Source organism: Saccopteryx leptura, chromosome 1, assembly GCF_036850995.1.
Source record: "Saccopteryx leptura isolate mSacLep1 chromosome 1, mSacLep1_pri_phased_curated, whole genome shotgun sequence".
In the NCBI taxonomy this organism is placed as follows: Eukaryota; Metazoa; Chordata; class Mammalia; order Chiroptera; family Emballonuridae; genus Saccopteryx; species Saccopteryx leptura.
The window spans coordinates 325,812,690-325,835,430 of NC_089503.1; the positions used below are offsets into that span (position 1 = coordinate 325,812,690).

Genomic DNA, 22,741 nt, shown 5'->3' on the forward strand with positions numbered 1-22,741 from the left:
ACCTTTCATAGCCCTGCAGGATTTCTAGGAGGATGCTGTGACAGGCTAACTTAGTTACTGTGAATATTTCCAGTCTCTGAGAGGGTGGGAAATCATTTAGGTCTGGGGAAATATATTGGCTTTCATATTATTTAGTTATAATTGAGAAGTTTTATTTTCATCTTATACCTTGAATGTTATCACTTAGCACAGTGCCTTGAATCTAGTTAAACCAAATAAAAAAATTTTAAGTAAATTATCTCTCTAAATTTATTTATTTTTTGCTACTTCTAGAACTGTGTTTCAAGTTAGGTTTCAAGCTATATGAAAAATGAAAACATTTGTGCAGTAATTTAAACGATAACCCCCTTGTTTCTCAATTATATTCCAGCCCAAAGCCTTTTCAGGATCCCAAACCATGTGGCTTCTTACCAGTTATCCACTTTGTGGAGGGAGTGAAGGCACGGCTTCACAGGACTGAGTCTAAACCTTGCTTAAATGACCTTGCAGAAATAGCGTGGAGCTCAGAGCTCACCCTGGGAGCAGGCCACGCCCTGGTGTGGTTGCTGGACAAAGAAGAGGCCTTTGGACACAGATACGTCCTTCCCACCTTAGGATACTTATTTAGTTGAAGTGTTTTAATTCTTGGTTTATTCACATATTGTTTCTTGACTAATGCTTACATTAAGTCGGAAAATCCTGTTATAATGCAAATAATAAAAGTGGCTGCCCACTTTTGAGCCCTTAAAAGGGGCTCTGCATAGCAGTGCTTTACTCACGTGATTGTGTTTATTCCTCACAACTAGCATTGGATGATTGATCCCCATTTTATAGCTAAAGAAATTGTGGCCCAGGATGGATAAGCAACTGCCCAAAATCACTGGTAGAGCAGTAGGATCCAGATTCAAATCTGGGAATATGTGTTGGCTGAGCCTGAACTACCTTTTTTTTTTTTTTTTTTTTTTTTTTTTACCAGTGCCTCGTAGGTATTTGATGGGGGGAAGAGGAAGAGAAATGTAGAGAATTGGGGCATTCCTCAGGGTCCTGTGGTAAGAACCTGAGTTATTGACAGCCTCTAGGGGCACAGAGGGATAGGGGGGAAAAGCTGAGTTTGGGGACTGTGATTCAGAAGTTACATGATAGAGACCTCTATTTAAGGTGAAATCATCAGTTGTCTGTGTAGTTTAGGGAAAAACACAAAACAATGCGAAATATGCAAAATGGACAATACTCCTTGAAATGGCTCACTCACTGTCTGAATTCACTGGCAATTGTATATTCTTCACCATCCCATTTGGATTGACTGCTGCATAGACTTAACCTTAATGTATAGCTCTGTCTCCAGAGAGGGAAGTGAAGTCGACAGGTAAGAATTATTTACAGAATTTCGTTAATGAGTACAACCAAAGTAGGTGTTTTGAATTTTACCCATGTTTTCCCATCACAATATTTTTAAACAAATGTAGTCCCAATCCTGTGCTTTTTTCCCCCTCCCTGAGTGGAGGTAGCCTAGCAACTATCGTAAATTCAGTTTGGCATTTGGAAATGTATTGCTTGTAAGTTGAGTGACGAAATAATGACTTTGTTACTGGTGGCTTATTTGCACTTAAGGCACATGGGCTCGGACCGTCCTAGAAAACTGAGGGAATCAGAGCAGCCCACGGGTCATCTGAGCTCCACAAACAGCTCATCAGCTGTACACGGGGGCATGGTCACCTGTGATAGCTTTCACTGTGGGAGTAGGGGCTAGTCCTGCTGCTCTACAGGTTCCCTCTTATACAACCCTCATTATAAGGGCACTTTATAAATAGCTGTCCAGAAAACAGGTCACTTGCTTCTCTGATCCTAAGTTAGAGAGAGGCTCCTAATGCGTGGAAGGAGGGCTCTGGGGCCAGATTGGGTTCAAATTCACTCTGCTTTTAATCAAAGTCATGTGACTGGATTGGAGAGTAAGTTTTGTATGTATACAAAGTCATTGGCACATATGCTTGTCACATAATTAGCATCCATTCTTATTTTGACATGGCCCAAGTTAACCATTAGAATTAGATTGTTCTGGCTGGTGGCACAGGGGATTTTATATTTCTCTTCTAACCTTTTAGTTCTTAAATTTTTGCCTGGCTAATTTACATGAAAATACCACTCCAGGCCTTGTACTATTTGACCAGACAAAATTAGTTAATTGTCAGATCTACCATTTGCACTTTCTAGGAACATAGTCTAAATGGCTTCCTAATTTTAATATCTCATCTCCCAAACAGTTCATCTAAATGAAAACTTGTTTCATTCAGCAAATATTGCCAGAAAGCAGCAAATATTTTTATTCTTTGACCAGTATTTTCAAAATGAACCATTCTTACCTCTTTAGGTGGAATGGGCATTTTAGTGGTAAACTCTCCAAAAGAGTTCGTGATATTGAGCGGAGGTGCTGTAGTAAGTAAGCATCTGTGTGAGGATGGTACGAAGAGCTTTTCCTAGTAGTGGGTAGAGTGAAAGATGGAAATTGCAGAAGGTTCCTGTGGTGTATGAATGGAGTAGTGTGGAGTGATGAGATTTTGTATCATAAGGGAGGGGTTAAGACCATACCTTTTCCTCTTATTTTTTTTATTTAAAGATTTCATATTATTGATTTTACAGAGAGAGGAGTGAGGGACGGGGGAGGAACAAAAGTGTCAACTTATAGTTGCTTCACTTTATTTGTTCATTGACTGCTTGCCATATAAGCCTCGATGGGGCAAGACCAGGGTTTCGAACCGGTGCTTTGGTGTTCCAGGTTGATGCTCTATCCATTATGCCACCACAAGCCAAGCAAGACTATCTCTTTGAATAAGAATGAAGTCCATCCCTTTTACATAATGCTTGATAGTTCCCCAAATGTTTACAAAATATTAGCTTATTTAATTCTCAGGATAATAATCAATACAGAGTAGGTACTTTCCTCACATTCCCTCTGACACAGGGGAAGAGGTTGAGGATAACATGACCAGTAGGAAGCAGGACTTGGATTTGATCCCTGGTGTCTTGTATTTGTTTTACTTCATGGTGGCTATTGAATAACTATAAGTGAAATCCTCCCCACCCAGAAAGGTAGGCAAAGGAAAAGACGAATGTGTAGCTGAGACAGAAGAAAGGGGAAAGGAAGAGGCACTGAGATACATGCTGTGTGGTGAAAGTAGGGACCCTGTGAAGGCAGAGCAGATGAGAAAGCCCCGAAGCCAGGATCCTGGGCACTGCAGCTGCAGGGCCCAGGAAGGGCACGGATGGTAGTTTGGAAGAGGGACCTGAGTGCTCAGTGTCTCCGATTCCCTGCAGACTTGAGTCATGGCAGAGTAAATCTGCAGTTATTGCAGGGTTCTGTGGATGAATAGACTGTTTCGTGGTGCAGTCTCGTGGTCAAGAACATAGGCTTTGACTGCCTGGTTCAGTCTAGTTTTTGCTGTTTACTAGTAATGTGGCTTTGGGCAAGTTAATCCTCTGTGCCTCAGTTTTCTCATCTATAAAACATGGATAATAGCACCTACCTTGTAAGGTTATTGTGAGGGTTAAATAAAGTAATATCTGTGAGGCCCTTACAATAATGCCTGACACATAATAAACCCAGAATATAATTTTTATCCATTCCACTTGTCCCTGGAAGTAAACACAGCCAGTAAGGGAAGAGGGGCACCTGTTTCTGAAAGTACTCTTCCTGTCTGAAGCTACAGGTACCAGAAGGAGGTTGATACACAGTTACCCTTCTGAGTGAGCCCTTGGGTTATGGTAGTAGTATCAGAGTTTGTAAGGTTCTTTTGTGTTTTGACCAAGCCTTCACATTCTAAGCCCTGTGACAAACAGATCAGTGTGTTCACTGAGGAGATACGGCCCAGCAGGGATCTCTCAACAACAAAGGGAACTGAATGTATAACATGTGGATTGTTCTTTATTTCTGTTTTGGTTTTTACAGGAAACAACAAGAGATTGACTCCAAAGATGCTATTATTTTGCATCAGTTTGCAAGACCTAACAATGGTGTTCCCAGTTTATCACCTTTCTGTTTGAAAATGGAAACTTATTTAAGGATGGCTGACTTACCCTATCAGGTACTTGTGCGTAAATATGTTCTCATGACAGCAATGTCAGTTAGAGAGTGGTACCTAATCTCACATGGTGGGGATGGCTGGTGCTTGGTGCTAGAAGCGGCAAGTATGAAAGCAGCTGTCTGTACCCAGTTCTCAGTAGGTACTTAGTGCACTTGACTCCAAGGTCTGTTGATTTTTACATATGCTTCAATGTGGGATCAAAAGGGTATGAACTTTTGTTGGACTCAGGGCCATGATATTGTTTCCTGACAGAGTATAATTTGGTCGATAGATTGGATAAGCTTATGGGGCAGCTGTTAATACAGGTGGGTGTACCATTGCCTGGCATGGTTTTATCCTTTAGGTTTTTGCTTATCGATAGCATTATAGTTTGTCTCTTATGAATCCTGGGGGCAGAGCTCCCAGCCAACTACCAGGGAAATATTTGCAGATTTTGTGCGAGTTTTCCACAGTGTTCCATGTTTTGTTTGGGTGACGTGCAGGGAAACACTGGCTCATTTAAGCATTTGAGAGTGAATGGAGGAATGTATTTAAGGGTATACATTTTTCTCTGAGTAATGTTTGAGCTGTGTCTCACAAATTTGATAGTCTGTGTTTTCATTGTCATTCATTTCTATCTATTTAAAAATAATTCCCTTATGTTTTGTCTTTTCACTTAAGTTCTAGCCAAGTGTAGTTTTTATTTTAAAGCTTTGATTTTTGTTATTGTTTTTTAATTTTATGATCAGAGCAGGTAGTCTTTGTGATATTAATTCCTTGGAATGTACTGACCTTTAGCCTAGTGTGTGGCTACTTTTTATTTTTATTTATTTATTTGTGACAAAGACAGAGAGGGACAGATAGGAACAGACAGACAGGAACGGAGAGATATGAGAAGCATCATTTCTTTGTTGCGGCTCCTTAGTTGTTCATCGATTGCTTTCTCATATGTGCCTTGACTGGGGAGGGGGGCTACAGCAGAGTGAGTGACCCCTTGCTCAAGCCAGCGACCTTGAGTCCAAGCTGGTGAGCTGTGCTCAAACCAGATGAACCCACGCTCAAGCTGGTGACCTCGGGGTTTCGAACCTGGGTCCTCTGTGTCCCAGTCCGATGCTCTATCCACTGCGCCACCACCTGGTCAGGCTGTGCCTACTTTTTATAAATGTCAAAATTAATTACATATTCTTTGCTTGGGTGTAGAGCTCTCTCTCTACTTGCTCAAGCATATTTAATGTATTGTTTAAACCTATATCTCTGCTTATTTTTTGTCTGCCTGGTCTCAGTTTCTGAAAGGAATGGGTTAAAATATTCCAGTGCATTTTTTAAAATCTTTTTTTCTGTCATTCTGTCAGTTCTTGCTTTATGTAAAAGTATTTATATATTTAAGGTTATATTGTTAGGTTCATATAATATGAAAGATCACATCTTTTACTGTTTTATTTCCTTTTCTAATATATTGTACTCTTCTCTGCTCTTATGATTTTTTAACCTTGAAATCTATATTATCTGTTACTGAGAAGGATTCTCTAGCTTTCTTTTGGCTATTTGCTTAGGGTATCTTTCTCCATTTCCTTCCTTCCTTCCTTCCTTCCTTCCTTCCTTCCTTCCTTCCTTCCTTCCAACTTCCTTCCTTCCTTCCTTCCTAACTTCCTTCCTAACTTCCTACCTCCCTCCCTCCCTCCCTCCCTCCCTCCCTCCCTCCCTCCCTCCCTCCTTTCCTCCTTTATAGGCGATATATTACTTATAACCAATGTGAAAGTCCTTAATTGGTGAGTTTAATACATTTTTACTTATAATTATTGTCTTACTAGGACTTATTCCTAACATCTTAATACTTTTCTTGTTACTATTACTTTGTTTTTATTTTTGTCCCTTCCTGTTTTCCAGTGGATAGCTAAAATGTCTTTCTTGTCATTTAAAACAAGTTCTATTTTTGTTGTAGTGGTTACTCTTAAGAATCTAATTTGTGTTTATTTATCACTATTTATTTCTTAAATGTATTCCATTCTGTATTTGTCCTTTAATGATACAAGTGTGTTATCAGGTTCACAGAACTTTGGGTCTTTTTCTTCCCAGCCCTCACCCTGTTGTGTGGCTGTTGTGTATTATTTTACCTCTGGACTTTTGGAAATACTGTCTTTTCTTCTTCTTTTTTATTTTTTTGGTCCTTTTCTAGACAAGTCTTACTAAGTTATTTGACTAGCCTGATTTCCCACATCTTCTACCCTACAAAATTTGTTGATCTTTTTGTTGGAGCACTTCCTTGATGAAGGAGCCTTTAAGTGGCAAACTGTCAGTGACTTTGCATATCTAAGAACATCTTTGTTATGCCCTGACATTTAGTAATTGTGTGTTCAAATCTATTTTCTTTAATGATTTAAAAATTTTATTTTCTGGCCCTAGCCATGTAGCTCAGTTGCTTATAGCATTTTCCTGATACTCCAAGGTTGTGGGTTCGATTCTTGGTCAGGGCACATACAAGACTCAACCCATGAATGCATAAGTAAGTGGAACACCAAATTGATGTTTCTTTCTCTTTCTCTCATTCTTCCTGCCTCTCTCTTTAATCAATAAAAATTATAAAATTATATTTTCTTTTTAATATAAAAGTTTAACAATAGAACTCCATTGCCTTTTTGCATTCATGTTGCTATTGAAAAATTTGATATCAATCTGATTCTTTTTCTTTGGAAGCTTTTAGAATTTGCACTTGATTTCAGCATTCTTAAATTTCACTCTAATTTGCCTTAGAGTGGGTTTTTAGGGATCTTGCTTGGTCCTTTATAAATTCTTTTAATTGGAAGTCTTTAATCTTTTTAATTTTGGGTAATTATCAGTTTTCTTCAAGTGTTTCCTTTCTTTTTATTTGTCCTCCCTTTCTTCTGGACACTGAAGACTCTGCTTTTATTTTCTGTGTCTCTGACTGTATCTCTTCATTCTTTTCTTCTTCCTCCTGGGAGAGTTCATCTCTCTGAATTTCTACTGCTCTGTTATCTCCTTGTGTCCACTGTGCTATTTCGCTCATCTATTGTGTTCAATATATATATATATATGCATTTTTTGTATTTTTTAATAGTTCTCCTTGGTTTGTATTACAGATCTCCTTCATTATCCCTTAGTAGCTATTTATTATGCTACTGAATTGTTTTGGTCTGCCCAGTGATTCCGCCTCGTTGTGGGCATCCAGCTCGTTGCCCTCTCTTACAGTGGTTGAACTCCTCTGGTGTTATTTTGGTTTGGGCTCTCCTTTCACCAGAATGTCAGCTCCCCTGCCTGGGGATTTATACTGAGCCAGGGCTAAAGCTCAGGCCACAGGCGGTGCACCTTGGAGGGAGCTGAGGAAAGGGAAGGAGGTGTGCCCCCGGCACCCCCAAACCAGTGTGGTCCCTCCTGTTTGCCACCACTCCTCCAAATGGCTCCCAGTGGTCAGGGTTCCCCTTTAAGCTCATACAGAGTAGCAGCAGCATTGAGAGGAGGGGGTCTACTTGAGTGGAAACAGCCCAGCAGGCAGGTTGGAGGAGAAAGCTCACCCAGCCACCCTTTTGGGTGCCCTGATGATGATTTCCCCTCTCCAGCTCCAGCTCCCCATGGCTTTTGCTTTCTGAGCCAGTTTCTCTACAGAAGAGGGGTCAGCAGTGATCCTCGTAAGGCACTGCTGAGACCAGGTGAATGTCATCAGCCTGGTAAGTGCTACCATGGAGGACCTCTGGGAACATGGAGGAGTGGCACCGAATCTGGACTTTGGGGGGTCTGGGAGGGCATGGGGTCTTCATGCCTGGAAACTGAAATGCAAGGATGAGTCTGGAGTGAGAGGCAGGGAGAAGATTATTCAGGACTTTATATGCCAGTGATGGAGGAGAAGATAGCAGTAAAAACAGACAAGCCTTGAATGATCTAAATGCAACAGATCAGATTTGAAAGGTCACTCTTCAGCTCGGTGATAGCAGTTAGCACTTACAGATGCGTGTCACTGAGGGGTGCACATTGGAGGAAGGAATGTTATCCAGCAGCTGCCTGTGATCATCACTCTAGACTGATTGCCTCCTTTAGCCATGACAGCTTTGGGACAGTTATGGTTCAACCCCTGAATTCTGTGCTTTGAGTTTCTGGCTGCTCTCGAGATCAAGGGCGCCCCACCTGCAGGAAGTGATCCTGCCCGCAGTGCTGCCGCAGCTGCCAGGCTCATCTGCCCTTCCCTCTCTTGCCTTCTGGCCATCAAGCTCTGACTGCTGCGGCCCGGACCCGGTCTTTACCAGCAGGCTAATCAGCTAACGGTGTTCATCTTTTGGAGCAGCTGCTTTTATTTTAAAACATTTTTTATAGAGAAAGGAAGAGAGACAGGAACATTGATCTGTTTCGTTATGTGCTTTGACTGGGGATCGAACCGGCAACGTCTATGCTTCAGGGTGACGCTCTAACACCTACTGAGCTTGTCCACATCTGGAGCAGCTGCTTTTATTTAGTATAACTGAAGCTGCAGGGCACACACCTCACTGTGAAGCCTGGAGCAATTGCCAAGGCCTTCCAGATGGGCACCGCTTACCCCCTTCCAAAGTTATTATTACTTGTTGAGTGTATATTTTTTACAAAAGGAATGGTATAGAAGTGTTTTTTTCTTCTGTGAGGTCTCTATGGAAAATAAATGGAGGGAGTGTTCAGTGAAGGGCAGAAATCCCAGGTAAAGGCAGGTGGTTCTGTGGTTTAGGAGGGGATGCTCCGTGCCTGCCCGCGTGCCTCGGGCCCCCTGTGCCGTCAGCCTGGTGTATGCTGACAGAGTGGCGCCTGGGAAGGGAAGTGGGAAGTGTTCATTTCTCAGACCATCAGTAGAGAGGTGGTTGTTATAGTGCCAGGGTGCTCCACCCTCTGCCTCTTCTTTGCCAAATGCTTTTTAAAGAAAGTTTAAAATGCCATGTTCCTAAGAGCACAACTTTATACTCGAAGCTTTTTTATTTTTTAACCTAAGTGAGATTGGAATAAATATTTGATGACCATCGATAGGCACTTACAAAGTTTTTTTTTAAAAAAATAAAAGCCTTATGTATTGGTTTTAGTTATTATCTTTTTAATATAAGGATATAAATATCAGCAGGTCATTTTTTAAAACTTTATTTTGTAATAATTACAGATTTGTAAGAAGTGGCAAAACGTGTACAGGAAGGTCCTATAGATATGGTTAATTAAAAAAAAAAAGAAAACAGATATAGTGTTTTTTTCTTGTTACATGTATTTGACACATGGCCCTTATAAGGATTTCAAACAATAGAAAAAACTGTAAGTGGATAGTGAAAATCACCTGATATCTACTAGCTCGAGATGACCGTCACTGACGTTGACTATGCTTCCATTCATTTCTCTAAACCAGGGGTAGTCAACCTTTTTATATCTACTGCCCACTTTTGTATCTCTGTTAATAGTAAAATATTCTATCCACCCATCAGTTCCACAGTAATGGTGATTTATAAAGTAGGGAAGTAACTTTACTTTATAAAATTTGTAAAGCAGAGTTACAGTAAGTTAAAGCATATAATAATAATTACTTACCAACTACTTTATGTCGTATTTTCACTAAGTTTGGCAGAATAAATCTTTATAAAACAACTTACTATAGTTAAATCTATCTTTTTATTTATATCATACTTTGGTTGCTCTGCTACCGCCCACAATGAAAGCTGGAATGCCCACTAGTGGGCGGTAGGGACCAGGTTGACTACCACTGCTCTAGACATTCATGAAGACACCCAGATGATATGACATTACTGGTTGTATAAGAAGTGTGTACTTCATACTAATTCTTTTTAAATAAGAGAAAGAAAAAAGAAAAAGACAGTTGGCTTCTTTGGAGCTCTCTGCTCTTGCTCTCAATTTTAACTTTTGATGTTTTACTTATTTGCTGATCTTGCCTTTTTTTCTCCCATATTTTAAAAAATCTTCTAAGCTACAGACAAGTTAAAAGAATAGTAGCATGAGTACCTACATGTTTTTCACCTAGATTCACCAGTTGTTAAGATGTTGCTTTCTCTGCTTTATTTCTCTTTATATGTACCCTTATGGACAACTTTTTAATGAACCATTTGAAAGTAGGTGACAGAAATCATGACACTTCATTCCTCACTATTTAAGTGTGCATCTCCAAAAAATAAGACATTCTTCTATAAAACTAAATACATATTATATATTGTCATATAATATAATAGTGAGTGCATGGATTTTTTTCAGTGTTTTAACCCACAAAAGTTGCTCAAATTATTTCACATTTAGCCAGTTTGAGACCTTTCAAGATGGCTGCCGGAGTGCAGGGAATTTGGGGGCAGCAAGGCTGTGTAGCAAATCAGAATCCCAAGACTTTGGGATTTCTTTTAAGGCCACAAGTCCTCTATTTCAGAATGGTGATGGTGATATTAATCTTTCTGATAAAGCACTTTGTCAAATACTTCTTGTGCATTTTCTCGTTTGATTCTAGTAACTGTTATTATATTATCCCCATTATATGGATGAGGAAACTGAGACCCAGTAAGGATTAGGGAGACTCAGGGAACTCCAAGGTCACACATTCAATAAATGATGGAACTAGATTTTTATGTCCAAAACCTACAGCTTTCACTGCTGTGCTAATAATGCAGTGTAAGTATAGATGTTTTAATCTCACCTGGGACAGACTTGTAGGGAGAAACATCAGCTTGCAAAAAACGTGAAGAATTTACCTCTTATCTTCATCACCCAGAATTACTTTCAGGGCCTGACCTGAGGTGGCGCAGTGGATAAAGTGTCTACCTGGAACGCTGAGGTTGCCGGTTCCAAACCCTGGGCTTGCCTGGTCAAGGCACACATGGGAGTTGATGCTTCCTGCTCCCCCCTCACTTCTCTCTCTCTCTTTCTTTCCTCTCTCTAAAATGAATAAATAAAAAACAAACAAAAAAAGAAAACATTTTAAAATTACTTTCAGAAACTACCTTCAATGGGTCCAATTTCTTAAATAAAAATAAACCAGGAGTTCTTTAATATATTTAAGGAAGTTAAGGAAACTATTATATAAATACAGGGGTTGTCAAAAGTAGGTTGCGTTGTTTGTATGGAAAATAACACTAATTAATAAAATCATAATACAAGAATAAACTCTTGTATAGTTACTCACAACTGTAAACCTACATTTGCCCACTCCCCTGTATAATATAAATATATACCTGTATAAATATGTATAATTTTTTAAATGTATACTTAAAATTTTAAAAGTAATATAACCACATTTAGAAAAATGGAAGTGCATGAAAAAGATTATCTGCATCTCCCCTTGGTCTTGCCAAAGACTTTTGACAATTTTATGTTTCCTTCTTAAAATATTTTTAATTCATCTAATTTTTAGTTAGAGATAACCACAGTGTCTCTAACATGTTGTCTCCTGTTTCTGTAAACCTGGTAAGCAAAATAAAATTTTAATGAAAACTAGAGCTTTAATTTCCATAAGAGTTGATCATTGATTTATATTATTACAATTTAAAAAAAATGGTCTAGATAAAAATGTAGCCAGCACCCTGGGAGAGGGGGTCTGGAGGGAAAGGCAGATGCGTACACAGAGATTCTGTAAGAGGAGGGAATGCACACGGACAGCGGACGCAGGGAAGAAAGGCAGACATGGTTACACTGTGGAGAGAGTTCACCCACAAGCTGATATTTGAACTGAATTTTTGGGATGGACAGGACTTCGCAGAGAATGGGAGAGGGAGTTCTGTAAAAAGTAAAGCATGTACCAAGTTAGAGAGGTGACACAGACCCTGACTTGGTTGGGTGTAGGGAATTTGGAATTCAGGAGACCAGAGGGACTAATAGCAAGGAGGCTGGGCAGGTGGGTCGCAGCTAGAGGGTGTGGGCCGAGACTGCTGTGTGAAGGAGGTTAGACTAGAGCCATTAAAGCCACTGGATAATTTTGAGCAGCAGAGGTCTTATAACTTACTTGCATTGCAGATAATTCTCTCTGATGGTCATGTGGAGGATAGATTGCATTTGTGAATGACAGAAGCCCAGAAGAGGATGTGTTAGGAGGGTATGGGTTGTATCAAGAGAAATTTGAAACTAGTGCTATGTTGCATGGCAAATTTATGTCTTTAGTGTACAAATTACAAGAATGTCAGATGTTCTGGCAGGTTTCAGAGGTGTGTGGTTTCTCCTGGTCACCACTGGGGGTAATGTCTAGAGCTGCCATGTATGGTCGTGCAGGTTGTTCACTGCACATCAGTGCCTGGCAAAGGAGCGAGGGCAGAGTGCTTGCCAAGCTGTGAACCTGGGCAGAGACTGTTCACCAGAGGAGCTTCTGTTTGTCTAATTGCACAAAAGCAGTATTGCTAATAGCAGCCCCATTAACACCCCTTTTCCAGGCTGAGTTCAGAATGAATTACTTTAGAATAAACAATGAGATAAAGCATCAAGACACCAAGAGATGGAGAGTTTCTAATATGCTCCATCAAGGACAGCAGTAAGCAACATTGAACTAGTACCTGCTCTACTTTTTAGCTTCCAAAAAGGTGATATTTTTCTCAAAGTTCTGAGAAGCCCGGAATCCTCAAGCATAGTCTAAACCCAGTCCTTGTGGGCACAAATGGGCAACTGCTTTTAAGGGACATGATATCTACCGATGACCCTGTTATCTCACTGGAGGCCAGTTCAATGGTCATACATACCACTCACGGCATGCAAGCATAATTCTCAGACACAGAGAGACTTGACTTAGAACTTTTGTGACATTCTGTGTTTTTTTTTATCCCTTGTGAGCTGTACTGTTTGGCTTTTGGGAAAGGTACACAGAAATCATGGTGTGATTTAGGTAAGAACAATTAGAGCAATAGTCATCTTTGTCATCCCAATGGTTTCTCACAAAACCTTTTACTGAACAATGATTTTTTAAATTTCTTGAAAAAGTTTAGTTTCTAGTCTAAAAGATTTGACCAGGGGTCTCCCAGAAGGAGGCCTCACCGAGTCTGCTGTTGTCAAGCACTGTTACAAGGAGGGGTCTTCTTGTGCAAGACTCGAGGTGGCGGTTACCCAGTTTCCTTTCGTTTCTCTGGGAGGTAAAGAGAGCGCGCAGTGCTGCGGAAGTGGCCCTGGGCGGGCTGCCGCTCTGCGGTCCGGTCCGGTCCGGATCAGGCCTGTGAGCTAAGGAGGATTGTTATCTTTTTAAATAGTTGAAAAAAGTCAAAAGCAAGAATTATATTTTGTATTATATTACATTCACACTTCAGTGTCCATAAACCACTTTTTACTGCCACTCTCGTTCATTTCTTTGTTGACTATGGCTGCTTTCAAGTTACAACTGCAGTATGAGTTGCTGCAACAGCGACCCTAGGGCCCGCCTAAAATTTACTGTCTCTACGGAAAAAGTTTGCTGACCCCAACTCTAGAGAAATAGTTTAAAGATGTAGAGGTCTGATATATTTAAAATTTACCTAATGCAGTCTTCTTAAAAGAACAGGTTTGGCCCTGGCCGGTTGGCTCAGTGGTAGAGCGTCAGCCTGGCGTGCGGGAGTCCCAGGTTCGATTCCCGGCCAGGGCACACAGGAGAAGCGCCCATCTGCTTCAACATCCCTCCCCCTCTCCTTCCTCTCTGTCTCTCTCTTCCCCTCCCACAGCTCAGGCTCCATTGGAGCAAAGTTGGCCCGGGTGCTGGGAATGGCTCCTTGGCCTCTGCCTCAGGCACTAGAGTGGCTCTGGTCACAACAGAGCGATGCCCAGGATGGGCAGAGCATCGCCCCCTGGTGGGCATGCCACGTGGATCCCGGTTGGGCGCATGCGGGAGTCTGTCTGACTGCCTCCCTGTTTCCAGCTTCAGAAAAATACAAAAAAAAAAAAAAAAGAACAGATTTATTGAGAGATAATTGGCATACCATCAACTGCACATATTTGAAGTGTATAACCCGATAAGTTTCGGCATATGTAAATATTCATAAAAACATCATCATAATCAAGATAGTGATGTATCCATTATCCACAGAATTTCTATTTGCCCCTTTGGAATTCTGCTCTCCTGCCACTTCCTGTCCACTGTCTTCCCTAGCAAACACTGATCACCTTTCTGTCACTGTGGATCAGGTCGCATTTTCTAGAGTTTTGCATGAATGGAATCCTACAGTAAGTACTCTTTGGGTGGTCTGGCTCCTTCCTTTTTATTGTAAAATTTCTTTTTATTGTAAGATTATACCAGAAGTTGCGTATTTATGTACCTCTTGAGCATTTGCTATTCCTCATTTTTGGCAATTGCAAATAAAGCCTCTGTGAACATCTGTGTATGAGTCCTTGCATGGATATATGCATTCTTTTCTTTTGATTCTCTCTGTCTGTCAACAGTTAGCCAGAGCCCATGATGAAATCTATTGGAGTAAAGTAATATCTTCATGCGAAGTAAATTTTTTTTTTCAAGAGTAAGCATTTATTCTCTTTAAGAATTTGTGTGCAGAGTACATGCACTAGAGTGGTACTATCATTATCAAATATGTGGCTGGAATGCTTGTTTCTGTGAAATAGAAATAAAACAGTGCTTTTCTCTCTTTAACCTTTCTTCTGCTTAGAACTATTTTGGTGGAAAACTCTCTGCGCAAGGGAAAATGCCTTGGATTGAATATAATCATGAAAAAGTTTCTGGCACAGAATTCATAATTGACTTCCTGGAAGAGAAACTTGGAGTGAATTTAAACAAAAACCTTGGGCCCCATGAACGAGCCATCTCCAGGGCAGTGACCAAGATGGTGGAGGAGCACTTTTACTGGTGAGTCCCCAGGGGCTGGGCAGGTGCCCAGGGCCTCCTCCATCCTTTGGACTAAGGACAAGTTCTGTGTCACTTTTTAGATATTCCCTAAACCTTTTCTTTTGAAACTTTTCACAAGTTTTGTGCATTCCAACTGACTTAGGGGTCAAATTTATGACTGTTAAGTTTCTCAGTATCTAGAACAGGGTCGTCATTTTCTTTGGAGACCCAGAATACATAATTTAGGCTTTGTGTGTCATATGTCTCTGTAGTAACTACAGTTGACCCTTGAACAACATGGGGATTAGGGACATCATGACCTGCGCAATTGAAAATCCATGTGTAACTTTTGATTTCCTCAAAACTTAACGACTGATAGCCCACTGTTGACTGGAAGCCTACTGACAATGTGAACAGTCAATTAACACATATTTAGTACATTATATGTATTGTATTCTGCATTCTTACAATAAAGTAAGCTAGAGAAAAGAAAATGTATTAAGAAAATAATACAAAAGAGATGATACATTTATAGTACTGTTCATATTTGTTGAAAAAATCCACGTGTAAGTGGATCTGTATAGTTCAAACCCATGTTGTTCAAGGGCCCACTATGTTCAGCTCTTCCTACTGTTGTAGTAGAAAAGTGGCCTTAGATATACTGATGACTAAGCATGACTGTGTTTCAATAAAAGCACTGAAATTTGAATTTCATTTAATACAAAATACCATTTTTCTAAAATTTTTATTTTATCTCAAACATTTAAAAATGTAAACTCCTTGGTCTGTGGCCTGTACTTGTTTGACTCCTGCTTCAGGCTCGAACTCACTAAGATGAGGGAGACATTTTAATGGACTGGTCTCTTCATCCGTACAAACTGCTGAAGGAAAATAACATTGCATCAGAAAACCAGAGGAGGGAACAGAAAACTAAGCCAGGATAGAAGTCAGGTGAAATTTTGCAAGCTTTGTAAGATTATTGTCAGTATTCCTTAGAGAACAAGAGTGACTATGTTCCAGAAGTAAAGCCTGTTGCTGCTTTCTGCGTGTCTTCGCCCCGATTGCCTGACACCTAACTTGTGTTCCCCGAACCTGAAGCATCACACACACTGTGGTGAGGAGTTGGCCCGTTCTGCACAGGGCATTCTGCCAGCTGTGATGTTGTGGGCATTAAACAGACATGGTTCTTCTTGCTTTGCGAACTCATTGTCCTCTGTTTTTTTTTTTTTTTCCTTTTTCTTTCATCCATTTTTCAGGAGGCGTAACATCTTTCTGTACCCGGTGGATAAAATAAATTTTCTCTCTGATTTCTGAAAACTTGCTCCAAAGATTTAATTAAGAATTGTTAAGCCTACTTTTTTGGCACTAATTATTACTCCTGGGTCAGTAGCTCACCCAGTAGCTTTTAACTCCCCCACTGGGAGATACACTCAGTGTGGAAAGTTCTTCCTCATCACTTTCTTGTTTCATCCATTCAGCTCTGGAAATAGGAATTCGTTCTGTCTCTTGGATTTTCAGTGCCCCTCTATTTTCCTTTTCCTCTTTCACTGTCGGTTCTTGCCCAGTGTATTCCAGGGCTGACCAGAGGGGGTGGAGCAAGGAGGGAAGCAGGCAGGGGTGCAGGTCTGTGTGGGAGTGATTGGACTGTACTCCCAAAGAAACCCAGGTCTTTTCTGTATAATACCACCTGTCAAGAACCGCTGATTTTTTTTTTTTTTACAAGGACAGAGAGAGAGTCAGAGAGAGGGATAGACAGGGACAGACAGACAGGAATGGAGAGAGATGAGAAGCATCAATCACCTTAGTTACGACACCTTCGTTGTTCATTGATTGCTTTCTCATATGTGCCTTGACCGCGGGCCTTCAGCAGACCAAGTAACCCCTTGCTCGAGCCAACTTTTCATCTCAAATAGTACAGGGTTTTGCAGTGAGAACCGAAATGCAGGACTGCATGTGGGATGCTTACCTCAGGGAAAAGCCTGCAGGAGGACGAAGCCTGTGTCACCTGCTCGCCAGGTTCCAGTCTCCGCCGAGGGGAGTGAAGAACTAGCGCCAGGTTCCAGTCTCCGCCGAGGGGAGTGAAGGACTAGCGCACAGCCACCCTGACCCTCCCTGCCTTCCCTCCAGGTGGCCCTCCAAAGCGCTCGCTCGCTGGACTGCTGGCCCCTTTAATGTGGAGAGCTAGTGCTGTGTCAGCTGCCTGAGAAGAAGCTGAAAGAAACTGATTTGGATGGTAGTTTTGTTAGAACTCTTTGATTTCTGTAGTGGTTCATAAAATTTATATTCCAGTTAGAAAGACTTCTATCCAGGAAGATTCCCAAGTACCACCAGCCACTGCTTCCTGCTCTGGGTGTGTAGGATTTTTTTTTTTTTTTACTAATCATTATATATATATATATATATATATATATATATATATATATATATATATTTTTTTTTTTTTTTTTTTTTTTTTTTTTTTTTTTGTATTTTTCTGAAGCTGGAAACGGGGAGAGACAGTCAGACAGACTCCCGCATGCGCCCGACAGGGATCCACCTGGCACGCCCACCAGGGGCTACGCTCTGCCCACCAGGGGCGATGCTCTGCTCCTCCGGGGCGTTGCTCTGTTGCAACCAGAGCCACTCTAGCGCCTGAGGCAGAGGCCACAGAGCCATCCCCAGCGCCTGGGCCATCTTTGCTCCAATGGAGCCTTGGCTGCGGGAGGGGGAGAGAGAGACAGAGAGGAAGGAGAGAGGGAGGGGTGGAGAAGCAGATGGGCGCCTCTCCTGTGTGCCCTGGCCGGGAATCGAACCCGGGACTTCTGCACGCCAGGCCAACGCTCTACCACTGAGCCAACCGGCCAGGGCCATGTAGGATGTTTTATATGCTTATTTTATGGTAGAAGTTCATCTTTTGCTCCTACCCCCCCTTTTTCCCCCACAAGGGCTTCTGCTAATACTTGCTGGGGATGGAGTGAGGTGGGGGAGAGAAGGGTGCTTATGGGGAGGAGTGGAAGGGAGAGACGGGAGGTGGTATCCTGAGAGGGAAGTATCTTAATTTTACCGACCACAAACCACCAAGTGCTTAGGTCATACATAGACGCTTCTCTCTTTTTAATTATAAAAATACATTTTTGGAGTTAGCTACTATTTCTCACTTGTGTATCCTCAAGTGTTAATTTGAGGATGAAAGGCTGAAGGTGGAAAGTCAGGTCTTTATTGAAATGTAGATATACAGTGAACTTTCAAAAGAAAATCCTAATTTCTCCAATTCCCCCAAGTCCCTAGTACGAGAAGGAAAAACAGACCTTCCTCTGTTTCATTAGTTTTCCAAACCTTCTTGCTTTGGGGAGATGCTGAACAGGCTTTCCTGAAAGTTCTAAATCCCAGTGGAGGAAAGAGTCTGTCCCCTGTCATGGTGAGAAAATGCATGGCACAGAGAATCCTTCTTCCTTCCCCTTTTTTGGTCTCAGTGGCAAAACACCAAATGTGTGCCTGCGGACACCAGGGCCAGCACAGGGAACTGACCACAGCACGCAGGAAGGTAGTGTAAGTATGAGCTTTCCGTGAGAACCTATGAAATTCTAACAAAAGCTCCGAGCTTGTGTCTGCACCTACAGCAGTGGAAGACGTGGGGTCAGGCATTTGACTCAATTGATCCCATGATCTGGAATGTTCAGATGTGTTTATTTTGGTCTGAAACTTTAAAAATACCCCAGGTATGATTTTCTGAAGAACAAGGACAATGGAAAGCAGCTCCTGTTATGTAACATCATGTAATTTTAAAGCTGGTTTAGGTCTGATCAATCAAGCACACTCAGCTATAAAGTGTTTTTTTTTTTTTTCTTGCACTTGAAAGCCATATAATTATGTCCCACTTGCTTTATAAGGCTATTAGGGAAGATGATGAAGACAGGTTTTTATTCTCTTTGTTCTACTGAATGCTTACGTCAGATCCAATGCAGGGAAGTCCCTATAAGAGGAAGTCTGAGGAATACAGGGTGAAATGACTATAGAGTGAAGCTGATTTTTGGTAATGGACACCATTGCTTCTTCTGTGTGACATACTGCCTCCTGTGGACACCAGTGAGTGTTTTAAGAGTCTTCCAACCTCACTGGGAAGTGAGTAGGGCACCGTTGTCAAACTAGTCATAACATGATCACCTATACACATATTGGTGTTAGAACAGGGAATTCAGGTTCACTTCTAGGTTGGCCATAATTTAAAAATGTTGAGTTTCTCAGTGAATGGGGAGGTAGTAAGCTTTAATAAAATGACTTATCACCAAGATCTTTTCTAAAAGCTGGAGGATTCTCTCTCCTTAGTTAGAACTCGATAGATGCGTCCTGCTTTGACATCCCTGCTCCCAATTCTAGATGCAGTGAGGGCTTATTTTTGAAAGCTAAACTAATGCCTGTGAAACTTGGTGAAAATACAGAAGCTTATCATATGCTCCTGCACCCTTGGGCATTTACAGTACAAGCAAAATGTAGCAATAATAGCAGGACATAGAGAAGGGCATTCTTGTGGTCGGGAAGACCAGGTGCAAGGACCCACTGAGCAGTCAGCGGTTTGCCGTGGCCTGCAGTGTCCCACATACTGATACTTGTTTCTGGTACGGCCCAGGTCTCATGTTAAGTTATAACAAGAGATAGCTCCATTTGAATATCCAGGGTCAGTTTTCCTTTCCTGCCTTTTTGATCTTCCCTAAAAATGTTTGAAAAGTGTTTATTATTCTGTTCTAAGATAATCATTCTTTTAAAAAACAACCCACTTTGACCCCATTTTGCAGAAGAGATCAGATTCATCAGTTACAATAAAGAACACAAGTATCAACTTCCTAAAAGAAGATCTCAGAATGATGAATTATTTTAATTGCTTAGCCTAGGCCAGTGTCCAGATTGGCTTTCCTCAGCCTCTCCAGTTAAGAATTCATGACTGTGCATCGGGCCACTTCCCAGTGGTGACTGCAAGAATCTCGGAAGAAAGCAATGGCAGCTTCTTCATTCTCCACAGGCACTGCAGCTCTTTCCATTTTCCTGTTTCAATATTGTCATCTCTTAGAAACTGGCTCGGCAGTGAAGCCTTTTATCATTCAATCAATAATTCATTCCTTCAGCTAACTTAGCGAATGAATGACTGCTAGTGGCCCCGCACGATGCCCCATGTGGGGAAACGAAGGTGACAAGACGCTATCTCTCTCCTCAAGTGGCTCCCAGGCTGGTGGGAGACATGGAGCCTTTGTAATGGTCAGTGGTGGGTAGGGATTTGAAGAACAGCCGGCACCTGCTGATGAAATGAAGGAAAGGCTTCCCACAGGCGATGTTACCACAGAATCTAGGGACAATAAGAGTGGCAGATGAAAGGGCAGGGTGGTGGGGAAAGGTTAGGATATCCAGGCAAAAGGAGTAGTGTCTGCAAACATGTCGAGGCACCAAGAAGTGTTTGGGAGGCATATGTAATTCTGTACAGTGGTGCGCGGAGGCAGCGCAGGGTGGTGGGTCAGGCAGGGGGCTGGCGGGCCAAGTGACAGAGCTACGGGGAGTTAATGAATGACAGAAGCGGCATCATTTTAACATATGATTAGATTTTTAAGAAGCTCTTTGTGGCTGCCGTGGAGCAAAGGGATGTCTGGAATCCTTGGGGGGAATGTCAGGAAACCTGCTAGGAGGCCACTATTTCCAGGGTCGAGAACGATGAAGGGCTGAACTCCAGTGGTAACTGAGTTGGAGAAAAGGGCGCATTCCCAGGGTGACTGGCTGTCAGGAGTGAGGGGTGGGGAGCAGTGGGGTACAACTCCAGAGCTGCTTTCTGGCTGGGTGAAGAGAGGCAGATTTGAAGCGAAGGAAGATGATGAGTCTAGTTGTATAAGTGTTGGTTTTGGAGTTACCGAGGACCCCTCACGAGGCTCCCTGGGTCTCAGGACAGGAGTCTGGGCTGGATATGGACGTGGGAGTCATCAGTTTGAAGTAGTAAAGATAAAACCATTGGGAACTGTAAAAGGTGAGAGGAAAAACAGTGGAGACATAAGCTAAGGAAGAATTCCAAGACAGACACAAATGTTGTTGGATTCTATAGAGCAGTGGTCCCCAACCCCCGGGCTGCGGACCAGTACCAGTCTGTGGGCCATTTGGTACCGGTCCACAGAGAAAGAATAAATAACTTACATTATTTCCATTTTATTTATATTTAAGTCTGAACGATGTTTTATTTTAAAAAAATGACCAGATTCCCTCTGTTACATCTGTCTAAGACTCACTCTTGATGCTTGTCTCTGTCACGTGATACATTTATCCATCCCACTCTAAAGGCCGGTCCTTGAAAATATTTTCTGACATTAAACCGGTCCGTGGCCCAAAAAATGTTGGGGACCATAGAGTATTCAAGAAGGTTGGTTTTTGAGTTTACAATAAGGAGGGATTGTGGACTTGGGCAGGGTGGTTTTGGTGGGGTGTTACGGCTGGAAGCCCTGCCTGGTAGATAGAGTTTCCAGGAAACGTATTTGCCAGAGGCTGTGGATTTGTGGTTGTAATGATATACAAGCATGTTTCAGGGATGTCTTTGACCTATAGTGATTGATTTAGGAACCCATGAAGCCTCCATTTTCTTTGGTATTTGAAGTTCATGCACACTTCATGAGACTCAACCCTGAAAGAGCCTGCCTGGCCCTCATTCTTTCTTTCTCTAACGTGTCTATAATATGGGGCCAGGGAATGAGAGAGGAAAGAAACCAAGAATAGGGCAGGAAAGAGAAGGGAAGAAGACCAGACAGTTTCTGAGGTTACTTTTAACTGCAAAACTGAATGAACCCAGAGTTCCTTCTTCTGCGCCCTGCATTCACGCTCTTCCTTGCACTGGTGGGCGCTCCTGCCTGCTCAGCTGTGTGGCTCAGATAGGGGCCTCTCCCCCCACCACCTGCTGCTCTCCCCCCACCACTTGCTATCTCCCCATTAGTCTTTGAAAACCTTTTCCCCTTGGCTGCCTCCTCATCTTCTGCACCCGCCCTCGTTTCCTGCTCTACAGAGGAAGCTGAAGTCATCAGGCAGGAGCTCTGAACCTCTCTGCAGCTCCTCGTATCTTGTGAGTGGTGTCCCCACTTCTCCAAGCTGGCCCTCCCAGCCTGGCCCTTCCAGTCTTCTAACTTGAACTGTGGTTGCCGCATCACCACTCCTTATCCTTACGCAATTTCCTTAAGCAACCACATCTCTTCTCACAGCTTTACAACTGCCACTGAAGCCCCTTCCCACAAATTCTCTATCTTGATCTAAACCTATCTCCTGATTCTCAACATGCTGGACTCCTCACTTAGGCGGTTCTATGGAACCTTCAAATGCAACAGGTTAACTCATCTTTCATCAACTAACTATTCCACCTTGTGTATTGCCAGAATGGGTTAATAGCTTTATCACCCACTTAAAACCATCAGCCTTGAAGAAAATGCCTAATTTCTTCTTTTACCTAATCCTGTATAACCACCGGCCTTTCCCTCATATCTCATTATTTCCCCTGTGCATTCCCTGTTCACCATCGCTGCTGCCATCTTAGTTCAGAGCGTCATTTCTCGCCTGGTCTTGCCCTGGGGTCTTCTAGCCAGCCTCCCTCTGCCACTTTCTCCACTTTCAGCCCTTCCTTCATCACAAATCTGACCATGTTTCTCATCTGCTTAAAACCTTTCAGGTGGTTAAACTTTGCTTTCAAAATAAAGTTTAGTCTCCTTTGCTTCAGAGCCATCCTGGTCCCATCCTTGCCCACCCTTCCAGCCTCAGACTTACAAGCTCCCTCAGATCTCCTGCACCCACCCACCTGTCCTGAAGTTCTTGCCATTCATCGGCCAGCCAGTGCTGTCCCGGCACACACCTCCTCCCTCTGCTCTGCCTGGTGAGCTTCTGCTCATCCTTCAGGGTCAGTTACACTGAGGACAAAACCTATGTAATTTGCCTACAAAGAATGCATTTTTTCCCCTATCAACCTGTCAGCTTACAGCCACAATATTCC

At 42.2% G+C, this 22,741-nt stretch overlaps 1 protein-coding gene across 3 annotated transcripts in view; it reads left to right on the plus strand.

Moving 5' to 3' along the window:
* Positions 1-22,741, plus strand: part of FAXC (failed axon connections homolog, metaxin like GST domain containing) — a 66,864-nt gene that overhangs the window by 1,910 nt on the left and 42,213 nt on the right. For all 3 annotated transcript variants that reach the window (XM_066358840.1, XM_066358838.1, XM_066358839.1), the window contains 2 exons: positions 3,923-4,058; positions 14,591-14,787. In XM_066358840.1, coding sequence (XP_066214937.1) covers positions 4,020-4,058; positions 14,591-14,787 — 236 coding nt within the window. In that variant the 5' untranslated portion in view covers positions 3,923-4,019. The remainder of the gene's footprint in view (positions 1-3,922; positions 4,059-14,590; positions 14,788-22,741) is intronic.